The sequence below is a fragment of the Mastigoproctus giganteus genome, chromosome 9 (assembly GCF_048544385.1).
Source record: "Mastigoproctus giganteus isolate SK-2022 chromosome 9, ASM4854438v1, whole genome shotgun sequence".
Taxonomy (NCBI): Eukaryota; Metazoa; Arthropoda; class Arachnida; order Uropygi; family Thelyphonidae; genus Mastigoproctus; species Mastigoproctus giganteus.
The window spans coordinates 199,930,549-199,951,890 of NC_143583.1; the positions used below are offsets into that span (position 1 = coordinate 199,930,549).

Sequence of the window (21,342 nt, forward strand, 5' to 3'; positions counted from 1 at the left end):
CGGCAATTGTGTAGGCAGATATGAAGTTTTCTGAGCAGTGCAGATGGTCTCAATGATTTACAGGAATTTTTCTAGCAGGGATAAGGAGGTGATTATCCCCTTTTATAAGGTGATGGTCAGGCTAAACCTTGTATACAGGTCTGGAGGCTTCATTTTAAGAAGGATGTAGAGCTGTTGGAATGAGTACAGAGAAGGGCAACAAGATTAGTCAATTGAACAAAGGGTTGCTCTAATGAAGAAAGGCTTAAGTTTTGCAGATTACAGTGTTTAGAGACTAGGCACCTGCAAGATGATCTGATTAAGGTGTATAAAGCCTTGAATGGTTTGAGCATGCTGAATGCTGATGGGATCCTTCCTCTTGCTCAGAATAATCACCTGAGAGGGTATAAATTCAAATTGAGGAAAGACAGTTGTAGGATAGATTTGCAGAAGTTTGCCTTTAGCCAGTGGGTAGTGCTAAAGGCAAATGGAAGCCTGTTCCACCTGATTAGCATTAGCATTAGTAGAGGCATTTGATGCAAGAAAGCAAGCTTATGCAGCATCAGCCAAAAAAAAAAAAAAAAAACCCACTTCCACTTCACCCCTCTGTTCGTTCAAAATACCTGTCCAGCTGAGCCTTAAACTTATTTAGGCTATCAACCTCCACCACAAGGGATGGAAGTCTGTTCCACCAACCAACCACCAGCTGGCTAAAGGCAAATTTCCGCACGTCTATCCTACATCTGTCTTTCCTCAATTTGAATTTATGCCCTCTCAGGTGATTTTTCTGAGCTAGAGGAAGAATCCCATCAGCACTGAGCATGCTTAAACCATTCAAGGCTTTATAAACCTCTATCAGATCACCTCGCTGGTGCCTAGTCTCCAGACACTGTAATTTGCAAAACTTAAGCCTTTCTTCGTAAGAGCACCCCTTTGTTCCATTCACTAATCTTGTTGCCCTTCTCTGTACTCGTTCCAGCAGCTCTACATCCTTCTTGAAATGAGGCCTCCAGACCTGTATACAGTACTCTAGGTGTGGCCTGACCATTGCCTTATACAATGGAATAATCACCTCCTTATCCCTGCTGGAAAAATTCCTGTATATCATTGACAATACTCCATGAGCTACTCTTGCAGCCCATCTGCACTGCTCAGAGAACTTCATATCTGCCTGCACAACCACCCCCAAGTCCCTTTCATTCTCTACCACTGTCAGTGTAGTACCACAGAGTTGATACGTTGCTCTGGGGTTGCTGTTTCCCATGTGTAGTACTTTACAATTGTCAATGTTAAACTTCATTTGCCACCTCTCAGCCCATCTGCTCAACCTTTCCAGATCCTGTTGCAGCAGCATAGTGTCAGTAGTGTCCTTGACAACCCTGCCAACCTTTGTATCGTCTGTAAACTTGGACATTAAGCTTGCTATACCATCATCAATATCATTTATAAATACAGAAAACAATAATGGACCCAACACTGAGCCCTGAGGGACTCCACTAATAACATTAGTCCACGATGAGCAGTGTCCATTGATTACCACTCTCTGTCTTCTCCCCCTCAACCACCCCTTTATCCATAGCAGCAATTTGCCTCCAATGTCACACTGCTCCAATTTGTGTAGCAGTCTTCCATGTGCAACAGTATCAAAAGCCTTTCTAAGATCCAAGTATATAATATCAAAGTTATTCCCTGCATCCAGTTCTTTTGTGACTGCATCATAGTATCCAATCAAGTTGGTCAGGCAAGACTTCCCCTTAACAAAACCATGCTGTGTCTGAGCTATAACTGAAGTCTTGTCTAAATGATCCTGCAGTGCTTCTTTAACCAGTGCCTCCATTAATTTTCCTGGAACAGAAGTTAAGCTCACAGGTCTATAATTACTTGTGTCAGCCTTTGATCCTCCTTTGTGAATTGGGGTCACATTTGCACATTTCCAGTCTATGGGTACCTCCCCTGAGTCCAAGGAAGCTCTCATAATTATGGTTAAGGGTTTGCTTACTTCCTTTGCTGCCTCCTTTAATATAACTGGATAGATCCCATCCACCCCGGGTGCCTTTCTTGTGTTTATCTTCAACAGTTTCTCCTCCACTTTACTCCCAGTTATTTCAAGATTCTGTAGCTTACTGCTAGAGTTGAATACACCTCTGGCATTCCCCTTGCTGAATAACTCCTCATGTGTGAATGTCGATGCAAAATATTCATTTAGTTTGTTAGCTACCTGAGCAGGATCATCAACAGTTGACCCATCAATATCAAGTGGACCAATCTGATTCATCCCCTTCCTTCTAGAGTTTACATAAGTAAAGAACTCTTTGCTGTTTTTCTTTGCATCCCTTGCCAAGGATTTCTCGTAATCTGCCTTCGCCTGCCTAACCTCCTTTGTAACTTGGTTGCATATCAACTTGTATCTATCATAGGCTTCTGTGTCATGTGTTAATTTGTAAGTATCCCATGCATTTTTCTTCTCTGCCATATGCCTCATTAGTTCATCTGACATCCATTTTGGCCTAAACCTTGAACAATATTTCTTAGTTGGTATGTAAAGCCTAGTAGCTTCCAAGATAAGTTCTTTGAATGCTTCCCATTTTGAATTTGCTGTTGGTAAAATCATCAGTTGGTCCCACTGTATAGAATTTAAATACTGTCTCAGTCCATCGTAGTCGCCTTTACGGAAGCAATAACCCTTCCCTTTACCCCTAATGGCAGTTACCTCTTTGAGTAAATCCCACTTCAGCACACTGTGATCACTGCCACCTAGTGGTTCATTTATCATATATGATTGTGGTTCCACAATCATATTATATATGATTGTGGAACAGGCTTCCATTTTTTGTTGTGGAAGTTGATACCCTAAATAAATTTAAGCCTGAGCTGGACAGGTATTTGGAACAAACGAGGTGAAATCAGAGCGTTTGGAGTGAGTGGATGGGTGAAATTGGAAGGTGTTTTTTTTTTTTTTTTGGCTAATCCTGCTTAAGCTTGCTTTCTTGCATCGTATGCCTCTGCTAATGCTAACACTCTTGCTCCCCTTCTATTTAATTGTATCCCATCCCTGTAGAAGCAGTCTCTACTGTTAACAAGCACAGACCACGCTGAGGAAAATTCTACCCCATGAGCCTTGCACGATCTCTACAGGGCCGAATTGATTGAACAAGGCTCTCATTATATACTCCTTCCTATCGTGTCTGGGCAGATTTGCAGACACTGTCAAATTTAAACCTAACTCACAACTTTTTTTCAACATTGACCTGTACTTGTTAAGTAAATCTGCAGATCTTCTAAAACATCATTAGTGCCAACGTGTACAACAATATCACTCTTTGTGTCCTTAAAAGATGATATCTGCTCTATAACATCATCAACTTTTGCCCCTGACAGATATACACCAGTCCTATTCCATCTATCCTTTTTTTACACAATATATTATCTGTCATCCTGACAACAGAGTGACCGACAATAACTAACTCCTCTGGGACCAGCAAATTCTGCCTTAAAGATTGCCACTGTGTTTCCTGATGCAGAAGAGCGAGCTCTGCTGTTGAGTTGGGCAGCTGAGAGCTCGATGGGCTTCTCACATTAATTTCTTTGAGGGCTTCTACTCTAAACCTCAAGCTCTCATAGATGCCCATCGGAAAGCTGAGTTGCACCTGATTTCTAGAAACTCTCTGCACCTAGCACACACAAATACATCCTCCTTGGTGAGATTATGTTCTGTTCCAGAGAGTTTGGCAAACATTTCACAAGTTGCACAATTTTTTTTAGGCTGTGATGTGTTGGAGAATTTCCCCCCTCAGTTCTATCCCCCAAGTCATAACACTCCTGCCAATTTGTGCCTGTTGCTTTGCTGTTCTAGTCTGGGGCATGATATTGAAAATTAATAAGATCAATAAATTTAATTAATTAATTATCAATACTATACTATCTAATAGAATCCTAAATGCAGTGATAAGTATTATGCTATCTAGTTTTAAGTTAATACTGAGAAGGGAAGACAGACTTTTGCTTTCCTGCCCTCTGTTCTGTCTGTAGACTACCAACACAAGCCATTGCTACAGTTTGGGCTGTTAGCCAGCTTTGTCTTTACTGAATATGGCTTGAAGTCCAGGCTTAGTTCCCTTGATGTGGGCATCAGTACATCGTGAGATGGCTTCCCAGTGACACTGCTGTATCTATAGATTAACATCACTAGAATCCAACACCTTCACTAATGGCATGTGAAAAAGCCAAGAATGTGAGGAGATGGAAACAATAATTGACAGACAATATGAAGCAGTCCACGAAATCCCTTAGTATGGAAGCTGGACTGTGGATACTTTTGTTAAGAATTCTACCTATGTCTCTCTGTTCAGGTTATGGGTTCTAGATTGCAATTGCTTTATTTGGCTTGTTTGCCGTTCACTGTGACCAGAGTACTTGCTGGAAATGGGTAGCCTGATAGTTGGGGAAGTCCAGCCTTAATACAATACTGTCATCCCTGCTCCCATCAAAATGGGAGGCTCTGTTTTGGATCAATTCAGGATCACTTTGGCTGGAAAGTCTGTTGCTAGGTCAACTGTAATCCAATAGGTCTCCTTTCCTTTGGTCCTGAGAGGGGTCAAGACTTATTGGATGTATGGGTATAGTATCTAAGTAACTTTGGCATTCAACTTGCATATGCACTACCTAGCAGTTCATGAGTGGTGCCCTCTTGATGGGCCTCATGGTGGGTGAGAGCCTTAAAGCTACTGTATTTTATAACTTTACTCCTAGGAGTAATTTAAATCTACTTTCTTCATCTGGGGCCCATACCAAGTACCAACCTACAAAAGAAACTAAATTAAACACAAGTAATAAGAAACACTGAATGGAGGCTGCATTACCATGCGTACCTTGTTTTCTCATTATACATTCAACAGGACTAAAGGAAATTAGCAAAACATCAACTTTCTTTATACAGCAGCATGTTAGAGAGAGGCAACAAAAAGAAGCAATACTCTTGATCTGGTTATCAGCAGTGATTCTACATGCATTAAGAACAAGACATCATAGAGGTAATTCTTTCTTTTCTTAACTAATTAAGACTCTGCAGGTAAAACCACTGCCAACCCATTGGTTGACAGCAATCACAGTGTACTAATAGGGAATTTAATTAAAGATATAACTGCTGTCAAAGGCAAAGGGAAAGGCTTTTGCTTTTGTAAGGGGGACTAAAATGGACTCATGGTTTTTAAATTCTATACAATGGGACCAACTAATGATATTACCAACTGCAAATTCTAAATGGGAAACATTCAGGGAAGTAATCATAGACTGCTACTAGGCTTAATCATACCAACAAAGAAATACTGTTTAAGGCTTAGACTTAAATGGATGTCAGATTAACTATTGATATAAGTGGCACAAAAGAAAAGTGCATGGGATGCATATAAATTATCAGGTGATTCATATGACTATGATAGATACAAATTAGTCTGTAATCAAGTCACAAAGAAGGTTAAGCAATATAAGGCAGATTATGAGAAAGAATGCAAAGAAAAGCGGAAATGACTTCTATGCTTATATTAACAGTAGAAGGAAGGGAATGAATCAAACTGGGTCACTTGCTGTCTTTGGGTTAAATGTTCATGAGTCTGCTCAAGTTGCTGACAAATTGAATAGATATTTTGCATCTGCATTCACACATGAGGAATTCTTTATGGAAGGGAAATGCAGAAATTTATTAGACTGCAATGGGGAACTAAATGAATTTGTGATAACTGAAGGGAAAGTGGAAGAGGAATTGTTGAAGCATAATATAAAAAAACAGCACTGGGGGTTGATGCAGTCTATCCAATTATATTAAGATAGGCAGAAAAGGAGGTAAGCAAGCCTTAAGCCATAATTATGAGAACATCCTTGAATTCAGCCATAATTATGAGAACATCCTTGGGTTCCTATGAACTGGAGATAAGTGAATATATCTCTAATATACTTGGATCTTAGAAAGGCTTTTGATACTGTTGCACATGGAAGACTGCTACACAAATTGGAGCAGTGTGACATTGGAGGCAAATTGCTGCTATGGATAAAGGGGTGGTTGAGGGGGAGAAGACAGAGAGTGGTAATCAATGGACACTGCTCATCGTGGACTGATGTTATTAGTGGAGTCCCTCAGGGCTCAGTGTTGGGTCCATTATTGTTTTCTGTATTTATAAATGATATTGATGATGGTATATCGGGCTTAATGTCCAAGTTTGCAGACGATACAAAGGTTGGCAGGGTTGTCAAGGACACTACTGACACTATGCTGCTGCAACAGGATCTGGAAAGGTTGAGCAGATTTGCTGAGAGGTGGCAAATGAAGTTTAACATTGACAAATGTAAAGTACTACACATGGGAAACAGCAACCCCAGACAACGTATCAACTCTGTGGTACTACACTGACAGTGGTAGAGAATGAAAGGGACTTGGGGGTGGTTGTGCAGGCAGATATGAAGTTCTCTGAGCAGTGCAGACGGGCTGCAAGAGTAGCTCATGGAGTATTGTCAATGATATACAGGAATTTTCCAGCAGGGATAAGGAGGTGATTATTCCATTGTATAAGGCGATGGTCAGGCCACACCTAGAGTACTGTATACAGGTCTGGAGGCCTCATTTCAAGAAGGATGTAGAGCTGCTGGAATGAGTACCGAGAAGGGCAACAAGATTAGTGAATGGAACAAAGGGGGTGCTCTTACGAAGAAAGGCTTAAGTTTTGCAAATTACAATGTCTGGAGACTAGGCACCAGCGAGGTGATCTGATAGAGGTGTATAAAGCCTTGAATGGTTTAAGCATGCTCAATGCTGATGGGATTCTTCCTCTAGCTCAGAAAAATCACCTGAGAGGGCATAAATTCAAATTGAGGAAAGACAGATGTAGGATAGACGTGCGGAAATTTGCCTTTAGCCAGCGGGTGGTTGGTTGGTGGAACAGACTGCCATCCCTTGTGGTGGAGGTTGATAGCCTAAATAAGTTTAAGGCTCAGCTGGACAGGTATTTTGAACGAACAGAGGGGTGAAGTGGAAGTGGGTTTTTTTTTTTTTTTGGTTGATGCTGCATAAGCTTGCTTTCTTGCATCAAATGCCTCTACTAATGCTAATGCTAATTCATAAAGGGGGATCAAAAGGTGACATAAGTAGTTACAGACCTGTTATCTTAATGTATATTCCAGGAAAATAATGGAGTCACTGGTTAAGAGAGTAATGCAGGATCATCTGGACAGATATGCTATTATACTGCAGTGGCAGCATGGGTTTGTTAAGCGAAAGTCTTGTCTGACTAATTTGACTGGTACTATGAGTTAGTTACAAAGGAAGTGGATACAAAAAATAATTCTTATGTCATATAATTCAATTTCAGGAAGGCTTTTCACAGTGCTGCACACAAAAGACTGCAGTATAAACTGGAGCTATATGACATTAAGGGAAATTTACTGCTTTGGATAAAGAGAATATTAAGTGGAAGAAGGCAGAGAATGATTATCAATGGGATAACCACTTTGTGGACTAATGTTTTCAGTGTAGTCCCCAGGGTTCAGTGCTGGGCCCACTCTAGCTTTCATTCATGAAAACAAGAAGGATATTAATGATAATGTTTTTATTATTAGCATTATGAGAGGCATATGATGCAAGAAAGCAAGCTTATACAGCATTAGCCAAAAAAAAAACAAAAAAACATCTTCCCATTTCACCCATCCACTCGCTCCAAATGCTTGTCTAGTTCTACTTTGAATTTATTTAAGCTTTCAACTTCTACGACAAAAGTTTGCTCCAGCAATCAATCACCCGCTGGCTAAAGGCAGATTTCCACACATCTATTCTACAACTGCCGTTCTCTGATTTGAATTTATGCCCCCCCTCAGGTGCAGAATCTGAGCAAGAGGAAGAATCCCATCAGCATTTTGTTTGCTCAAACCATTCAAGGCTTTATAAACCTCAATCAGATAACCTCACATGTGTCTAGTCTCCAGATGTTGCAATTTGCAGAAATTAAGCCTATCTCGGTAACAGCAACCCTTCGTTCCACTCAATAATCTCGTTGCCCTTCTCTGTACTATTTTTAGTAGCTCAACAGCTTTCCTAAAATGAGGCCTCCAGACCTGTGGCCTGACCATTCCCTTATACAAGGGGATAATCACATCATTATCCCTACTAGCAATTCCTATATATCATTGACAAGACCCCACTCTTGCAGCCTGTCTGCACTGCTCAGAAAACTTCATATCTGACTGCACAATTATCTTCATTCTTCAAGGTTAAACTTCAGTTGCCACTTCTTAGCCCATCTGCCCAAATTATCTAGACTAATGGCAGTAGCACACTGCCATTAGTCTCATTAACAACCCTGCCAACCTTTGTATCATCCGCAAACTTCGACACTAAGCCTGATATACCTTCATCAATATCATTGATAAATATACAAAACAACAGTGGACCCAACACCGAACCCTGTGGGACTCCACTAATAACATTAGTCCAAGAAGAGCAGCACCCATTAATTACCACCCTCTGTCTTCTCCCACTTAACCATCCTTTTATCCATTGTAGCAACTTACCCTTAATACCATTCTGCTCCAATTTGTACAATAGTCTTCCATGTGCAACAGTGTCAAAAGCTTTCCTGAAATCCAAATATATGATATCAAAATTATTTTTTGCATCCAGTTCCTTTGTAACCACATTATAATATCCTATTAAATTTGTCAGACAAAACTTTCCCTTAACAAACCCATGCTGTGTATGAATTATTGCTGCAGTCTTGTCTAGATGATCCTGCAATGCATCTTTAACCAGCGACTCCATTATTTTACCCGGAACAGAAGTTAAACTAACTGGTCTGTAATTACCCATGTCACCCTTCGATCCCCCTTTGTGAATTGGGGATACATTTGCACATCTCCAGTCCGTGGGAACCTTCCCTGAGTCCAAGGATGCTCTCATAATTATGGCTAAGGGTTTGCTTAGTTGCTTTGCCGCCTCCTTTAATATAACTGGATAGATCCCATCCACCCCAGGTGCTTTTCTTACGTTTAACTTCAACAGTTTCTCTTCCGCTTTGCTCTCAGTTATTACAAAATCATTAAGTATCCTGCTACAATTTGATAACCTTCTGCCATTTTCAAACCTTAATAATTCCTCACGTGTGAACGTAGATGCAAAATACTCATTCAGTTTGTTTGCTATCTGAGCAGGATCATCAACAGTCGAACCATTGATGTCAAGTGGACCAATCAGATTCATCCCCTTCCTTTTAGAGTTTATATAAGTAAAGAAATCCTTGCTGTTTTTCTTAGCATCTTTTGCCAAGGATTTCTCGTAATCTGCCTTCGCCTGCCTAACCTCCTTTGTAACTTGGTTACAGATCAACTTGTAGGAATTCAGGATCATTTGGATCGAATTGAAATTCTCAAGGATACTCAGCATGGTTTTGTAAAGGGAAAATCATGTTTAACAAATCTGGTTCGCTAATTCGAAAGTGTCACTCACAAGCTGGATTTAGGGAATAATTTCGACATTGTTTATTTAGATTTCAGCAAAGATTTTGACTCAGTCCCACATGAGCGGATGCTTTATAAGCTGGAACAGGTTGGAATCACTGGGAAAATCCTTAGATGGATAGAAGGATGGCTTCAGGGCAGGAGGCAGAGGGTTGTAATAAATGGCTCTTCCTCAGATTGGGTTGATGTAAGAAGTGGGGTTCTTCAAGGATCAGTATTAGGACCACTGTTGTTTTTAATTTTCATAAACGACATTGATGAAGGGATAGATGGCATGATGTCTAAATTTGCAGATGATGTTAAAATTGGTAGAGTAGTTAATGATCACTGTCAAGCTGAGCTTCTTCAGAGAGACCTAGATAGACTTCAGGAATGGTCAGAAAAATGGCAGCTATGCTTTAATCCAACAAAGTGTAAGGTATTACACCTAGGAAACAGTAATTCCAAAATAGCTTATTCACTTGGTGGAGTTTAACTAAACCCATTACTGGAGGAAAGGGACTTGGGTGTTACAATACGGTCAGACATGAAATTCTCTGAGCATTGTAAACAGGTTGAAAGGAAGGCCCATGGTGTCCTATCGATGATCTATCAAACTTTTGCAAGTAGAGATAGGGACGTGATAATCCCATTATATGAGGCTTATGTTAGACCACACTTGGAATACTGTGTTCAAGTATGGAGACCGCACCTAAAGAAAGACATCGAGCTTCTTGAAAGGGTGCAAAGGCGGGTAACTCGCCTGGTGAGACCAGCAAAAGGGCGTCCTTATGAAGAAAGACTTTGAATATGTGGGTTGCAGAGTTTGGAAACTAGACACCTTAGAGGAGATTTGATTGAGGTGTTTAAGGCTCTGAGAGGCATCAGTAAAATGAATGAGGAAGAAATTTTCAAGATTATAAATGATGCTAGAACTAGGGGACATAAATTCAAGTTACGGGGGGGAAATGTTTAGATTGGATTGCAGGAAGTTTTATTTTAGCCAGCGAGTTATAAATTACTGGAATAAGTTGCCTTCATGGGTGGTAGAGGCCGACAGTTTGGGGAAATTCAAAGGTTATCTGGGTAGTACTTTTGGGTAAGGGAAGCGCATAGGATGATAGGTTTAATTTCCTTTTTTTTTATTAATTATTATTATTATTTATTTATTTATTTTTTGTTTTTATCATTGTTTTGTTCGGATTGTTTTTTTTTTTTTTTTTTCTTTTGGCTGGTGCAGCATAAGCCATAGGCTTTCTTGCACCATGCGGCCATTACTAATACTAATATTTGGTGGGCACGGGATCGAACCCCAGTCTAATCGAGAAGCGTGTGCTACGCACTGCTGCTCCTGCCCACCTGGCTATGGAGGTGCTGCATAGTGCCCTTCACAATATGAGACTGATGCTACCTAGTTTGCTACATGACTGACTGACCTAGTTTGCTACATGACTGTCTGACCTAGTTTGCTACATGTAAAATAAAGCCATGACTTACATGTACAATTCCAAAATAAGCTAACCTCTGTGATTAGGATCCCAAAAATTATTCCTTTGTTACAATTTTCAATGTTATTTGTTACGGGGAGGACTTAAAAATTATTGCAGAAATAAACACCTTATTTCAAAAGCTTATAAGAATTGTAACTTAGTTTAGTGCCCATAAGATTGAGAATTGCACTGAATTACTTTAGTAGATGCATAATTTATGCAGTGAAGTAAACTGTCTTTGAATTGTTCTGTTTACTTTCTTCTACTGTCTATCAGAGGTATTTCTCATTTTGAGCTTTTTATCTAAAAGTTAAAACCATATGGGTAATGGCACACAATTTAAAGTGTTTTAAAAACGAGTTTATCATCAAGCTTATTGTATGCTCTGTTTACTTACTCTGCGGTTTTTGATTATAACATATAATGCCCAGAAAGGAATCTGTGAAACAGAAATGAGAGTGAGGAGTATCCCAATACCTTCTGCCCAGAAAGGAAATTCAACATCACCATACACTGTTCTTTCGAAGCGTACAAGGGCACTTATGAAAAGGAACTAAAAATAAAAGGTTGTTATCAGTGCTTAAGTACTCTTTTTATGGATATGTTTAAAATAACAAATACAAAACCAATATATTTATTAATGGTTTATACACATAAAGATGAAAGGAGGTCCACCTCCCCCACTACAAATGAACTAAGTATTTGAGTATGCATGTAAACATTTTAACAACATTATAATAAAAACGATTATCTGTTTACAATTTCAGCAAATAATACTCAGTATTGTACAAGCATTAAATTCTTGAGCAGAAACTAGATCTACAACCTTATTTTAATGACAACATATACAATGATAGATGCAAATGATACATCAGTTGCAATTATTAATATGAACAAATAATAATGTTTCAACACCTAATTCTTTCATACAACGGTTTGGGTGGTATATAATAAATAAATCTGAGTGTTTCATAGCAATTTAACTTTACTTGAAAATTTTTATGCAGCACCAAGACCAAAATAAGTCCTATGAAAGCAGATTATCAGAAAATGCAGAATTTATTTTTAAAATCAGGACTTTGGATGTGAAATTAATTGAATGGTTTTAGCAAGCTCAGTGCTGATGGGATTCTTTCTCTTGCTCATATTACACACTTGAGGGGACATAAATTTAAACCGAGGAAAGACAGTTGTCAGAACAGATGTGTGGAAATTTTCCTTCAGTCAGCAATGTCTGACTGCTGGAACAATCTTCCACGTGTTGTTGTGAAAGTTGATAGCTGAAATAAATTCAAGGAAGAACTAAGCAAACATTTGGAGGGAATGGATAAGTGAAATGGGAAGTTTCTTCTTCTTCTTTATATTTTTTCTTTGGTTGATGTTGTATAAGTTTGCTTTCTTGCACTACTAATGCTAAATGGATGTTGACATGTTGTGGCACATGTTCAGACTGCTTTGGAAGAGAGTGGGAATTATAGCATGGAAGTATCTATAGAAAAGGCATTCAGCAGAAAGAGAATGTGGTGAGACTCTATTAGAGATGAGTCATTAATGGATAAGTGAAATGGGAAGTTTTCTTCTTCTTCTTTATATTTTTTATATTTTTTCTTTGGCTGATGTATAAGCTTGCTTTCTTGCACTATTAATGCTAAATGGATGTTGACATGTTGTGGCACATGTTCAGACTGCTTTGGAAGAGAGTGGGAATTATAGCATTGAAGTATCTATAGAAAGGGCATTCAGCAGAAAGAGAATGTGTATGAGAAGTGATATGGTGAGACTCTATTAAAGATGAGTCATTAATTAAACTAACTGCCCTCTTTTGAATGGAATCTAGGAGTATGAAAGAGGTTTGGGGAAGCCGTCCAAGATGTTGGAACAATATTCCATGGTAGGGCAGATTGGCAATTTGTACTTAATGAACAGCTGTTTGGCAGAAAAGTAATGCCAAGAATGAAATAGAAAAACCAGTTTTTTAGATGCAGGGGAAGCAATATTTGTAATATGCCTATGCCAAATGAGATTAGAAGTCAGGGTAATTCCCAATAGAGGTATGTGATCTTCCCTAGTAATCAGAGTGTTATTGAAGATAAACATAGGAGCAGAAGAATGCTTTTTGTGAAATATAAGACAGGACTATGTTTTAGAAGGACTGATATATATGAACTAAGCTATCTTTACTCTACTGAAGATTTACCTGGAGATGTGCATTTAAGGAATTGGTAGTGGATATTTGAGAAATTGAAGCTTGTACAGTGCAAGATTTCTCAAACTGGAAGTTGGAATGGAATGTGCAATTATCAGCCACTACGGATAGGATTTCTGGTCAATGGAAGAGAAGCTTTAGAAGATCTTTATGCCAAGCAAAATCAAAAGCCTTCAAAGTGTCAACAGCACCTGCTCGAGTTTCATCAAACTTTTCCACTGAATTTGTCTAGAGATGGGTAACATAAGCCAGAATATCACCAGTGGGCTGACCCTGATGGAATCCATACTGGCGATCGTTGATCAGATGGAAGGTTTCTAGATAGTTTAAGAGTTGGCAGTTAGTTAATTTCTCCACTACTTTAGAAAGAGAAGTAAGTGGAATGGAATGGGATTTGTCACATTCTTTAGGAACTGGCTGGATATGAGCAAATTTCCAAGCAGAAGGAAAAGCACCTTTGGAATAAGAAAGTGAAAAAAGGTAGCACAGAACAGGAGTAAGTTCAGGAGCATTGGTTTTGAGAATCAGTGGAGAAATACCATCAAGACCTGGAGCTTTCTTAGCATTAAGATTGTTGAAAATCCTTCTGACATCCTTTTGTCGGAAGACCACAGGAGTCATTGAATGGTAGGATATTGTTTACCGATATCATCAATACATAAGTTGGAAGAAAATTAGGATGCCAGCAGGTCAGCTTTATATTTGGCTGAAGTGACAATAGAAACATCTGGTTTTGACAAAGGTGGAAATAGAGATGGGCTGAAGTGTGGCTAATAGCTTTGGCAAGGGACCAGAATGCTTGACTACTATTTGGACAAGAAGCAAGTTTTGTATTATCCTGTTTGAAATCTAGTTTGTACTGATTAATAACTGCTTTAGAATTGTTGCAAGCTTTGGCAGACAATGTAGGCAGACAATGAACCTACAGATTTGGATACAAGCCAATTGTGATATGAAACATTCTTATTTTGAACAGCCTTAGCCAATTCATTGGAAAACCAAAGTTTAGATAAAGGACGAGATTTCAAGGCGGTGTGGAATAAACGATTTCATGCCTACAAAAATAATTTGACTGACATGATCTGAGCAAATGATGACATCAGAAGATTTGAAACAGTAATTTAACCAAGGAAAAGGAGCAAAGAAATCTTGCAGATCATCCTATTTTGCATTCTTGTAATGCCAAACAACACAAAGTTGAGATTAGCCATGAGAGAAAGGCTCCATCGGAGAAGAGAACATCAAGTTCTCATCTGAGGTGCCACTCACTTCAACTGTGTACTTAGAAGGGTTGTTTGTGAGAAAAATATCAAGCATGTGGCTGCGTGGTTAAAATTGTCTGGGTAGGTAAATTACCAATCGGTGCAATCATTAGTAATTGCCAAAGCCTCAGCATCTCAACCAGCTGTGTCTGTGTAACTAGAAATCGGAAGCCAGCCAGAGTTGTGAACATAAAAACACCCAGCAAAATTACCCCAATGTTAGGAAAGTTGGACTGGAGAAAGTTAATTTTAAAGAAAGGAAGTCAAAGAGTTCCAAGTGAATAGAGGAGTTATAAGAATGATAGAGGAAACAGATGAATTTGACAGAATGTGGTAGAGAGACTGAGAGTGAAAATGGACATCACTGAGATTGAAATTGAAATCACATATATTTGTGAAATGAAGGAGGAATTATTTGGAAGGTTAAATCTTTTCACAGATCAATTTGTTCTGTTAGTTTGGATATGGCAAGAACATACCCTGCTCCTTGACATAATGTGGCCTCGGCAATGCTCCCTGCATACCCACTACTCGGAATCCCTCCAGATAGTGACTAGTGGACTTTCTAGCAGCCAGCCTGCAAACATCATTTTAGAGCTGTACCCTCAAAATGTAAGGAAGATTGGCTCTCACCATGATATCAGTCCATCACAAGCTCAAAAGACATCAATCATACTGCATGATGGAAGAGATGGGGGGGGGGTTAATGTAAATTCACATCAGCAATTCACACTATCAGCAAACAAAGTATCAGTATGTCATCAAATTCATGTTGGTACTAGCTGAGCTGATATATTTTCAATCATAAAACTGCAGCCATTATCAAACCACTACAGGATGAAAGCCTCCTCAACAATTTATGTTGAGGGAAATGGACCATAATTTGTCATGCTGGTACAGTGTGGGTTGACAGATTGACCATATTTAGCAGTCAGGGGCTTGAACCCCAGTCTACTCAAAGAGTGTGTGCTACTGTATTCCCACTCCACTACAGAGGCTAACTTTTCAATTGTAGTAAAGATTAATTCCCATATTAATGTAAATGAATAAAAAGGTTTAAGCATTAAAATCAAAAATTGACATGTTAACATGTGAAGAGTAAAAATAAGTTGTCGCTACTATTTATAAATGTATGGTAGTTTTCATAAATAAAAAATGTTTTCAACAGTACTCTTTGAAAAAAAATATTTTTACTTTTGCAGTATATTTCATCATTTTATTTATTTATTATTGATTTTAAAGGTTGATATTTCAGTAAAATAAAAGCAGAAATTACTTCTACATACTGGTTAAGTACAGCAGCAAAGAACTGCAAAATTTATTTGAACAAATAATATATGATTTGTTTGAACATTTCAGCGATATCCATTAGAACAAAATTTTGCTAAAACAAAAAGATTTGTATGCCCTAAAGTTTACCGTAATGGGATTTTACTGTACTTTCAAACCTGAAAAATGCACAGTAAAAAAAATCCTGGCTTATTTAGGATTTTTTTGCCTGTGGATTTTTATTTAGACTGTTATACAACAACTGATTATAATTGCTTAAAGAAAGATACTGTTGCAGACTTTGTCATGTTCACAAATGCTGTCAAAGTTTTGTTTAAAACAATGATACTGCTGTTTAGACTTGGTTGTAAAGAGCAGTTCTAAAGCTTTACTAGAAAGAGTATTAAAAATTATATCATTCTCTTTGCATTATGGACTTGCATTTTATGAATCCGTTCTGAAATAGTAATTTAATTTAGTTTGCCAAAAATGATAACAGCAGTTTTTCAGTATGTAATTCTCAATAGTGGTCAGATGCAATAAATTATGATGTTCAATATCACTCTGATGCCATTGCCTCATTAATGCCATCACCCTTCATTAAAGTTTTCAAGCACTCTGCTAATTTCTGGTACTTTTTCCTTAAATCAAGTCATTCACATTATCTTGTGTCACTCCTTATGTCACTGGCCTTCTGTTTGTCAATTGTCTTTCCACTGTTCACAGAGGCTGCAATTTCTTGATTTTTTCCTTTCTCAGGTAATGCATGAGTGGAGCTTCTGCATTCAACTCAATCCAAGCAGCCACATCATTTGCTTCAAAATTGCCACTAAGTACATTACAAGCAGCCTTTGCTTCATGTTCTGAAAATGCTGCTAATTAAAGGTTATTTTTAGTGATCTCATCTTTTCAAATACAGTTTTACCAGTAGTTTTCATTTGCTTTAGGGGCCAGACGTGTTCAAAGCCGCTAAGTGGATTTTTCTTATTTATTGATTTGAAATTATTGTTTTTCTAAAACTTTTGATTTAAATTTAGCAGTATAGCATTATTTTGTGATTTTCTGATTAATTTGGTGTATTTATTCTTTACTCGGCCTTGCAATTGCATAAAAGTATCGGTAAGAGTATACACGTGTTACAAGTCGCAACTCCGCTGAACGAGAAGTTTTTTTTTTTTAGCCATATTTAGCCGCTTATTGAATATTTTTTACATCAAATTATTTTTTGTAAGTAGCTTATAGACCTAGTAAGGATCGTTAGTTTATTCTGAATTGAGACAGCGAGATTTGAAAGTTAATTAATACTTAAGTGTCCATAGATTACCGTTCGTAACTTCCTGCCTTTGTCTTTGTCATATGATCGTCATATATCGAACCTAGATAGCGTTAGTATAGTATAGGTTATAATATTTTCAGTGATCGGTAAAATCTATTAAACTTTTTGAACTTCGTTGGCATTTAAATTGTACTTTTAACTAAATACATATACCGACTTAGATTACAAACGTAACATAATTAATTAATACATAACTGATACGGAAGTTATGTAAAGGGAACTCGGAGATAATTAATACTTGACACTAAAAAATATATATCCCGTTATAACTGTGTTGGGAGATAATTTAGGGTTATAAACTGAAATTGAAATTTTATTTAAATTAAAAGAAACATGACTCAGACCAGAGCAGCAAAACAAAAGGCTCAAGCTAGTGGAAGTGCTGTGGCTCAGAGGAGAACTGAGGGGGGCAGTTGCCTTCTGAATCACAGCCTTCTAAAATGCACAGCTTGCATGATGTTTGTGGACATTGCATTCAGGTACGGGACATGATATTGCCATGGGGGATGTCTTTGTGTGTGCGCGCGATGCAAGGAGTGTATCAAAATCAGGCAAAAACTCAGCGTTCTTATGGGCCTATATGAGAGCTTGAAGGACAGGGTGGATGCCCTCGAAGGAACTAAATTGAGGGGCCCATCAAGCTCTCAGCTGCCCACATCAACGCCAGAGCTTGCACTTGGTCGTCGCGCAACACAGCGGCAACCCCCAAGGCAGAATGCGCTGGTCCCAAAGGAACTAGTAGTTGTTGGTGACTCTATTGTCAGGGAAACGGGGAACATGCTTTGTAAAAAGGATAGGTGGAACAGGACCAGGGTATGTCTGACAGGGGCAAAGGTTGATGACGTTGTAGAGCAGATATCATCTTTTAAGGGCACAAAAGGTGATATAGTTGTACATGTTGGCACTAATGATATCAAGAGTAGGAGACCGGCAGAATTGCTTAACAAGTACAGGTCACTGTTGAAAAAAAGCCGTGAAATAGGGTTGAATTTGAAAGTGTCTGCAATTCTGCCCAGACACGATAGGAGGGAGTATATGATGAGAGCCTTGTCGATCAATTCAGCCCTGGAAAGATTGTGCAAGGCTCAAGGGGTAGAATTTTTTTCAGCCTGGACTGTACTTATCAACAGGAGAGATTGCTTCTACAGGGATGGGATACACTTAAATAGAAAGGGTGCAAGAATATTTGCTGATGCTATCGAGGCAGTGTTATCGAGGTGGGTCGGAAAACTGCTAGCTTGCGGGGAGACAAAGACGAATAGATTAGCAGTAGCCACTGGCAGAGGTGAAAGAGATTCTTGCACTGCTTCTATTGGAATGAGCAGAAGCCTGAAAAACAAGATGCAGGATATTTCAGAGACTGCCGGGAGTCATTGCGGAACAAGTAAACACATGGGTTGTGTTAGGGTAGTTAAGAATAGAAATAGGTGCATGTACACTTGCGTGTACACCAATGCTAGGAGTTTAGTAAATAAATTTGGTCAATTTGAGGTATTGCTCAAAACATCAAAGGCTGATATTGTTGGGATATCAGAGACGTGGTGTCACACAGATATAAGGAATGCAGAACTGGAATGTGGGGAGTACAACATCTACAGAAAGGATAGACTGGATAGGAAGGGAGGAGGGGTTATGCTATTAGTTAAGAAATACATAAAATCCAAGGAAGTGAAGCCAGTGGACATCGCTGGAAAGTGCAGTGTCAAGTCAGTTTGGTGTGACATAAGCATTGGGAGATCAAAATTGAGAGTAGGAGTGTGCTATAGGCCTAATGACTCTGATGAGTATAATAAGATACTGTAAAGGGAAATAGAGTGGGCCAGTAAATCAGAGAGTCTTATAATGGGAGATTTTAATTTCCCAGATATTGACTGGAATTTGGGGGCTGGTCACTCACACACTAGCAAGGCTTTTGTGGATTTATTGGATGATTGTTTTCTACATCAGCATGTTCAGGAGGCAACTAGAGGGAAGAATACTCTTGATTTGATTATCAGCAGTGATTCTTCATGCATTAAGAATCTGCAGATAAACGAACCACTAGGTGGCTGTGATCACAGTGTGCTGAAGTGGGATTTACTCAAAGAGGTAACTACCATTAGGGGTAAAGGGAAGGGTTATTGCTTCCGTAAAGGTGACTATGATGGACTGAAACAGTATTTAAATTCTATACAGTGGGACCAACCGATGATGTTACTAACAGCAAATGCAAAAAGGGAAGCATTCAAAGAACTTATCTTGGAAGCTACTAGGCTATACATACCAACTAAGAAATATTGTTAAATGGTTAGGCCTAAATGGATGTCAGATGAACTGATGAGGCATATGGCAGAGAAGAAATATGCATGGGATACATACAAATTAACACATCACACAGAAGCCTATGATAGATACAAGTTGATCTGTAACCAAGTTACAAAGGAGGTTAGGCAGGCGAAGGCAGATTACGAGAAATCTTTGGCAAGGAATGCAAAGAAAAACAGCAAAGAGTTCTTTACTTATGTAAACTCTAGAAGGAAGGGGATGAATCAGATTGGTCCACTTGATATCGATGGGTCAACTGTTGATGATCCTGCTCAGGTAGCTAACAAACTAAATGAATATTTTGCATCGACATTCACACATGAGGAGTTATTTAGTGAGGGGAAAGCCAGAGGTGTATTCAACTCTAGCAGTAAGCTAGAGAATCTTGTAATAACTGAGAGTAAAGTGGAGGAGAAACTGTTGAAGATAAACACAAGAAAGGCACCCGGGGTGGATGGGATCTATCCAGTTATATTAAAGGAGGCAGCAAAGAAAGTAAGCAAACCCTTAGCCATAATTATGAGAGCTTCCTTGGACTCAGGGGAGGTACCCACAGACTGGAGATTTGCAAATGTCACCCCAATTCACAAAGGAGGATCAAAGGCTGACACAAGTAATTATAGACCTGTGAGTTTAACTTCTGTTCCAGGAAAATTAATGGAGGCACTGGTTAAAGAAGCACTGCAGGATCATTTAGACAAGACTTCAGCTATAACTCAGACACAGCATGGTTTTGTTAAGGGGAAGTCTTGCCTGACCAATTTGATTGGATATTATGACGCAGTCACAAAGGAACTGGATGCAGGGAATAACTTTGATATTATATACTTGGATCTTAGAAAGGCTTTTGATACTGTTGCACATGGAAGACTGCTGCACAAATTGGAGCAGTGTGGCATTGGAGGCAAATTGCTGCTGTGGATAAAGGGGTGGCTGAGGGGGAGATGACAGAGAGTGGTAATCAATGGACACTGTTCGTCGTGGACTAATGTTATTAGTGGAGTCCCTCAGGGCTCAGTGTTGGGTCCATTATTGTTTTCTGTATTCATAAATGATATTGATGAGGGTATATCAAGCTTAATGTCGAAGTTTGCAGACGATACAAAGGCAGACGATGACAGAGAGTGGTAATCAATGGACACTGCTCGTCGTGGACTAATGTTATTAGTGGAGTCCCTCAGGGCTCAGTGTTGGGTCCATTATTGTTTTCTGTATTTATAAATGATATTGATGATGGTATATCAAGCTTAATGTCCAAGTTTGCAGTCGATACAGAGGTTGTCAAGGACACTACTGACACTATGCTGCTGCAACAGGATCTGGAAAGGTTGAGCAGATGGGCTCAGAGGTGGCAAATGAAGTTTAACATTGACAAATGTAAAGTACTACACATGGGAAACAGCAACCCCAGAGCAACGTATGAACTCTGTGGTACTACACTGACAGTGGTAGAGAATGAAAGGGACCTGGGGGTGGTTGTGCAGGCAGATATGAAGTTTTCTGAGCAGTGCAGACGGGCTGCAAGAGTAGCTCATGGTGTATTGTCGATGATATATAGGAATTTTTCTAGCAGGGATAAGGAGGTGATTATTCCCTTGTATAAGGCAATGGTCAGGCCACACCTAGAGTACTGTATACAGGTCTGGAGGTCTCATTTCAAGAAGGATGTAGAGCTGCTGGAACGAGTACAGAGAAGGGCAACAAGATTAGTGAATGGAACAAAGGGGTGCTCTTACGAAGAAAGGCTTAAGTTTTGCAAATTACAGTGTCTGGAGACTAGGCACCAGCGAGGGGATCTGACAGAGGTGTATAAAGCCTTGAATGGTTTGAGCATGCTCAATGCTGATGGGATTCTTCTCTCGCTCAGAATAATCACCTGAGAGGGCATAAATTCAAATTGAGGAAACACAGATGTAGGATAGACGTGCGGAAATTTGCCTTTAGCCAGCGGGTGGTTGGTTGGTGGAACAGACTTCCATCCCTTGTCGTGGAAGTTGATAGCCTAAATAAGTTTAAGGCTCA

At 39.1% G+C, this 21,342-nt stretch overlaps 1 protein-coding gene across 1 annotated transcript in view; it reads right to left on the bottom strand.

The window, feature by feature from the left end:
- LOC150081017 (sodium- and chloride-dependent glycine transporter 1-like) overlaps nucleotides 1-21,342 on the bottom strand; it is a 455,858-nt gene that overhangs the window by 90,748 nt on the left and 343,768 nt on the right. The window contains exon 14 of the mRNA XM_090380891.1: nucleotides 11,341-11,496. Within this exon, the coding sequence (XP_090237017.1) occupies nucleotides 11,341-11,496 (156 nt within the window). The remainder of the gene's footprint in view (nucleotides 1-11,340; nucleotides 11,497-21,342) is intronic.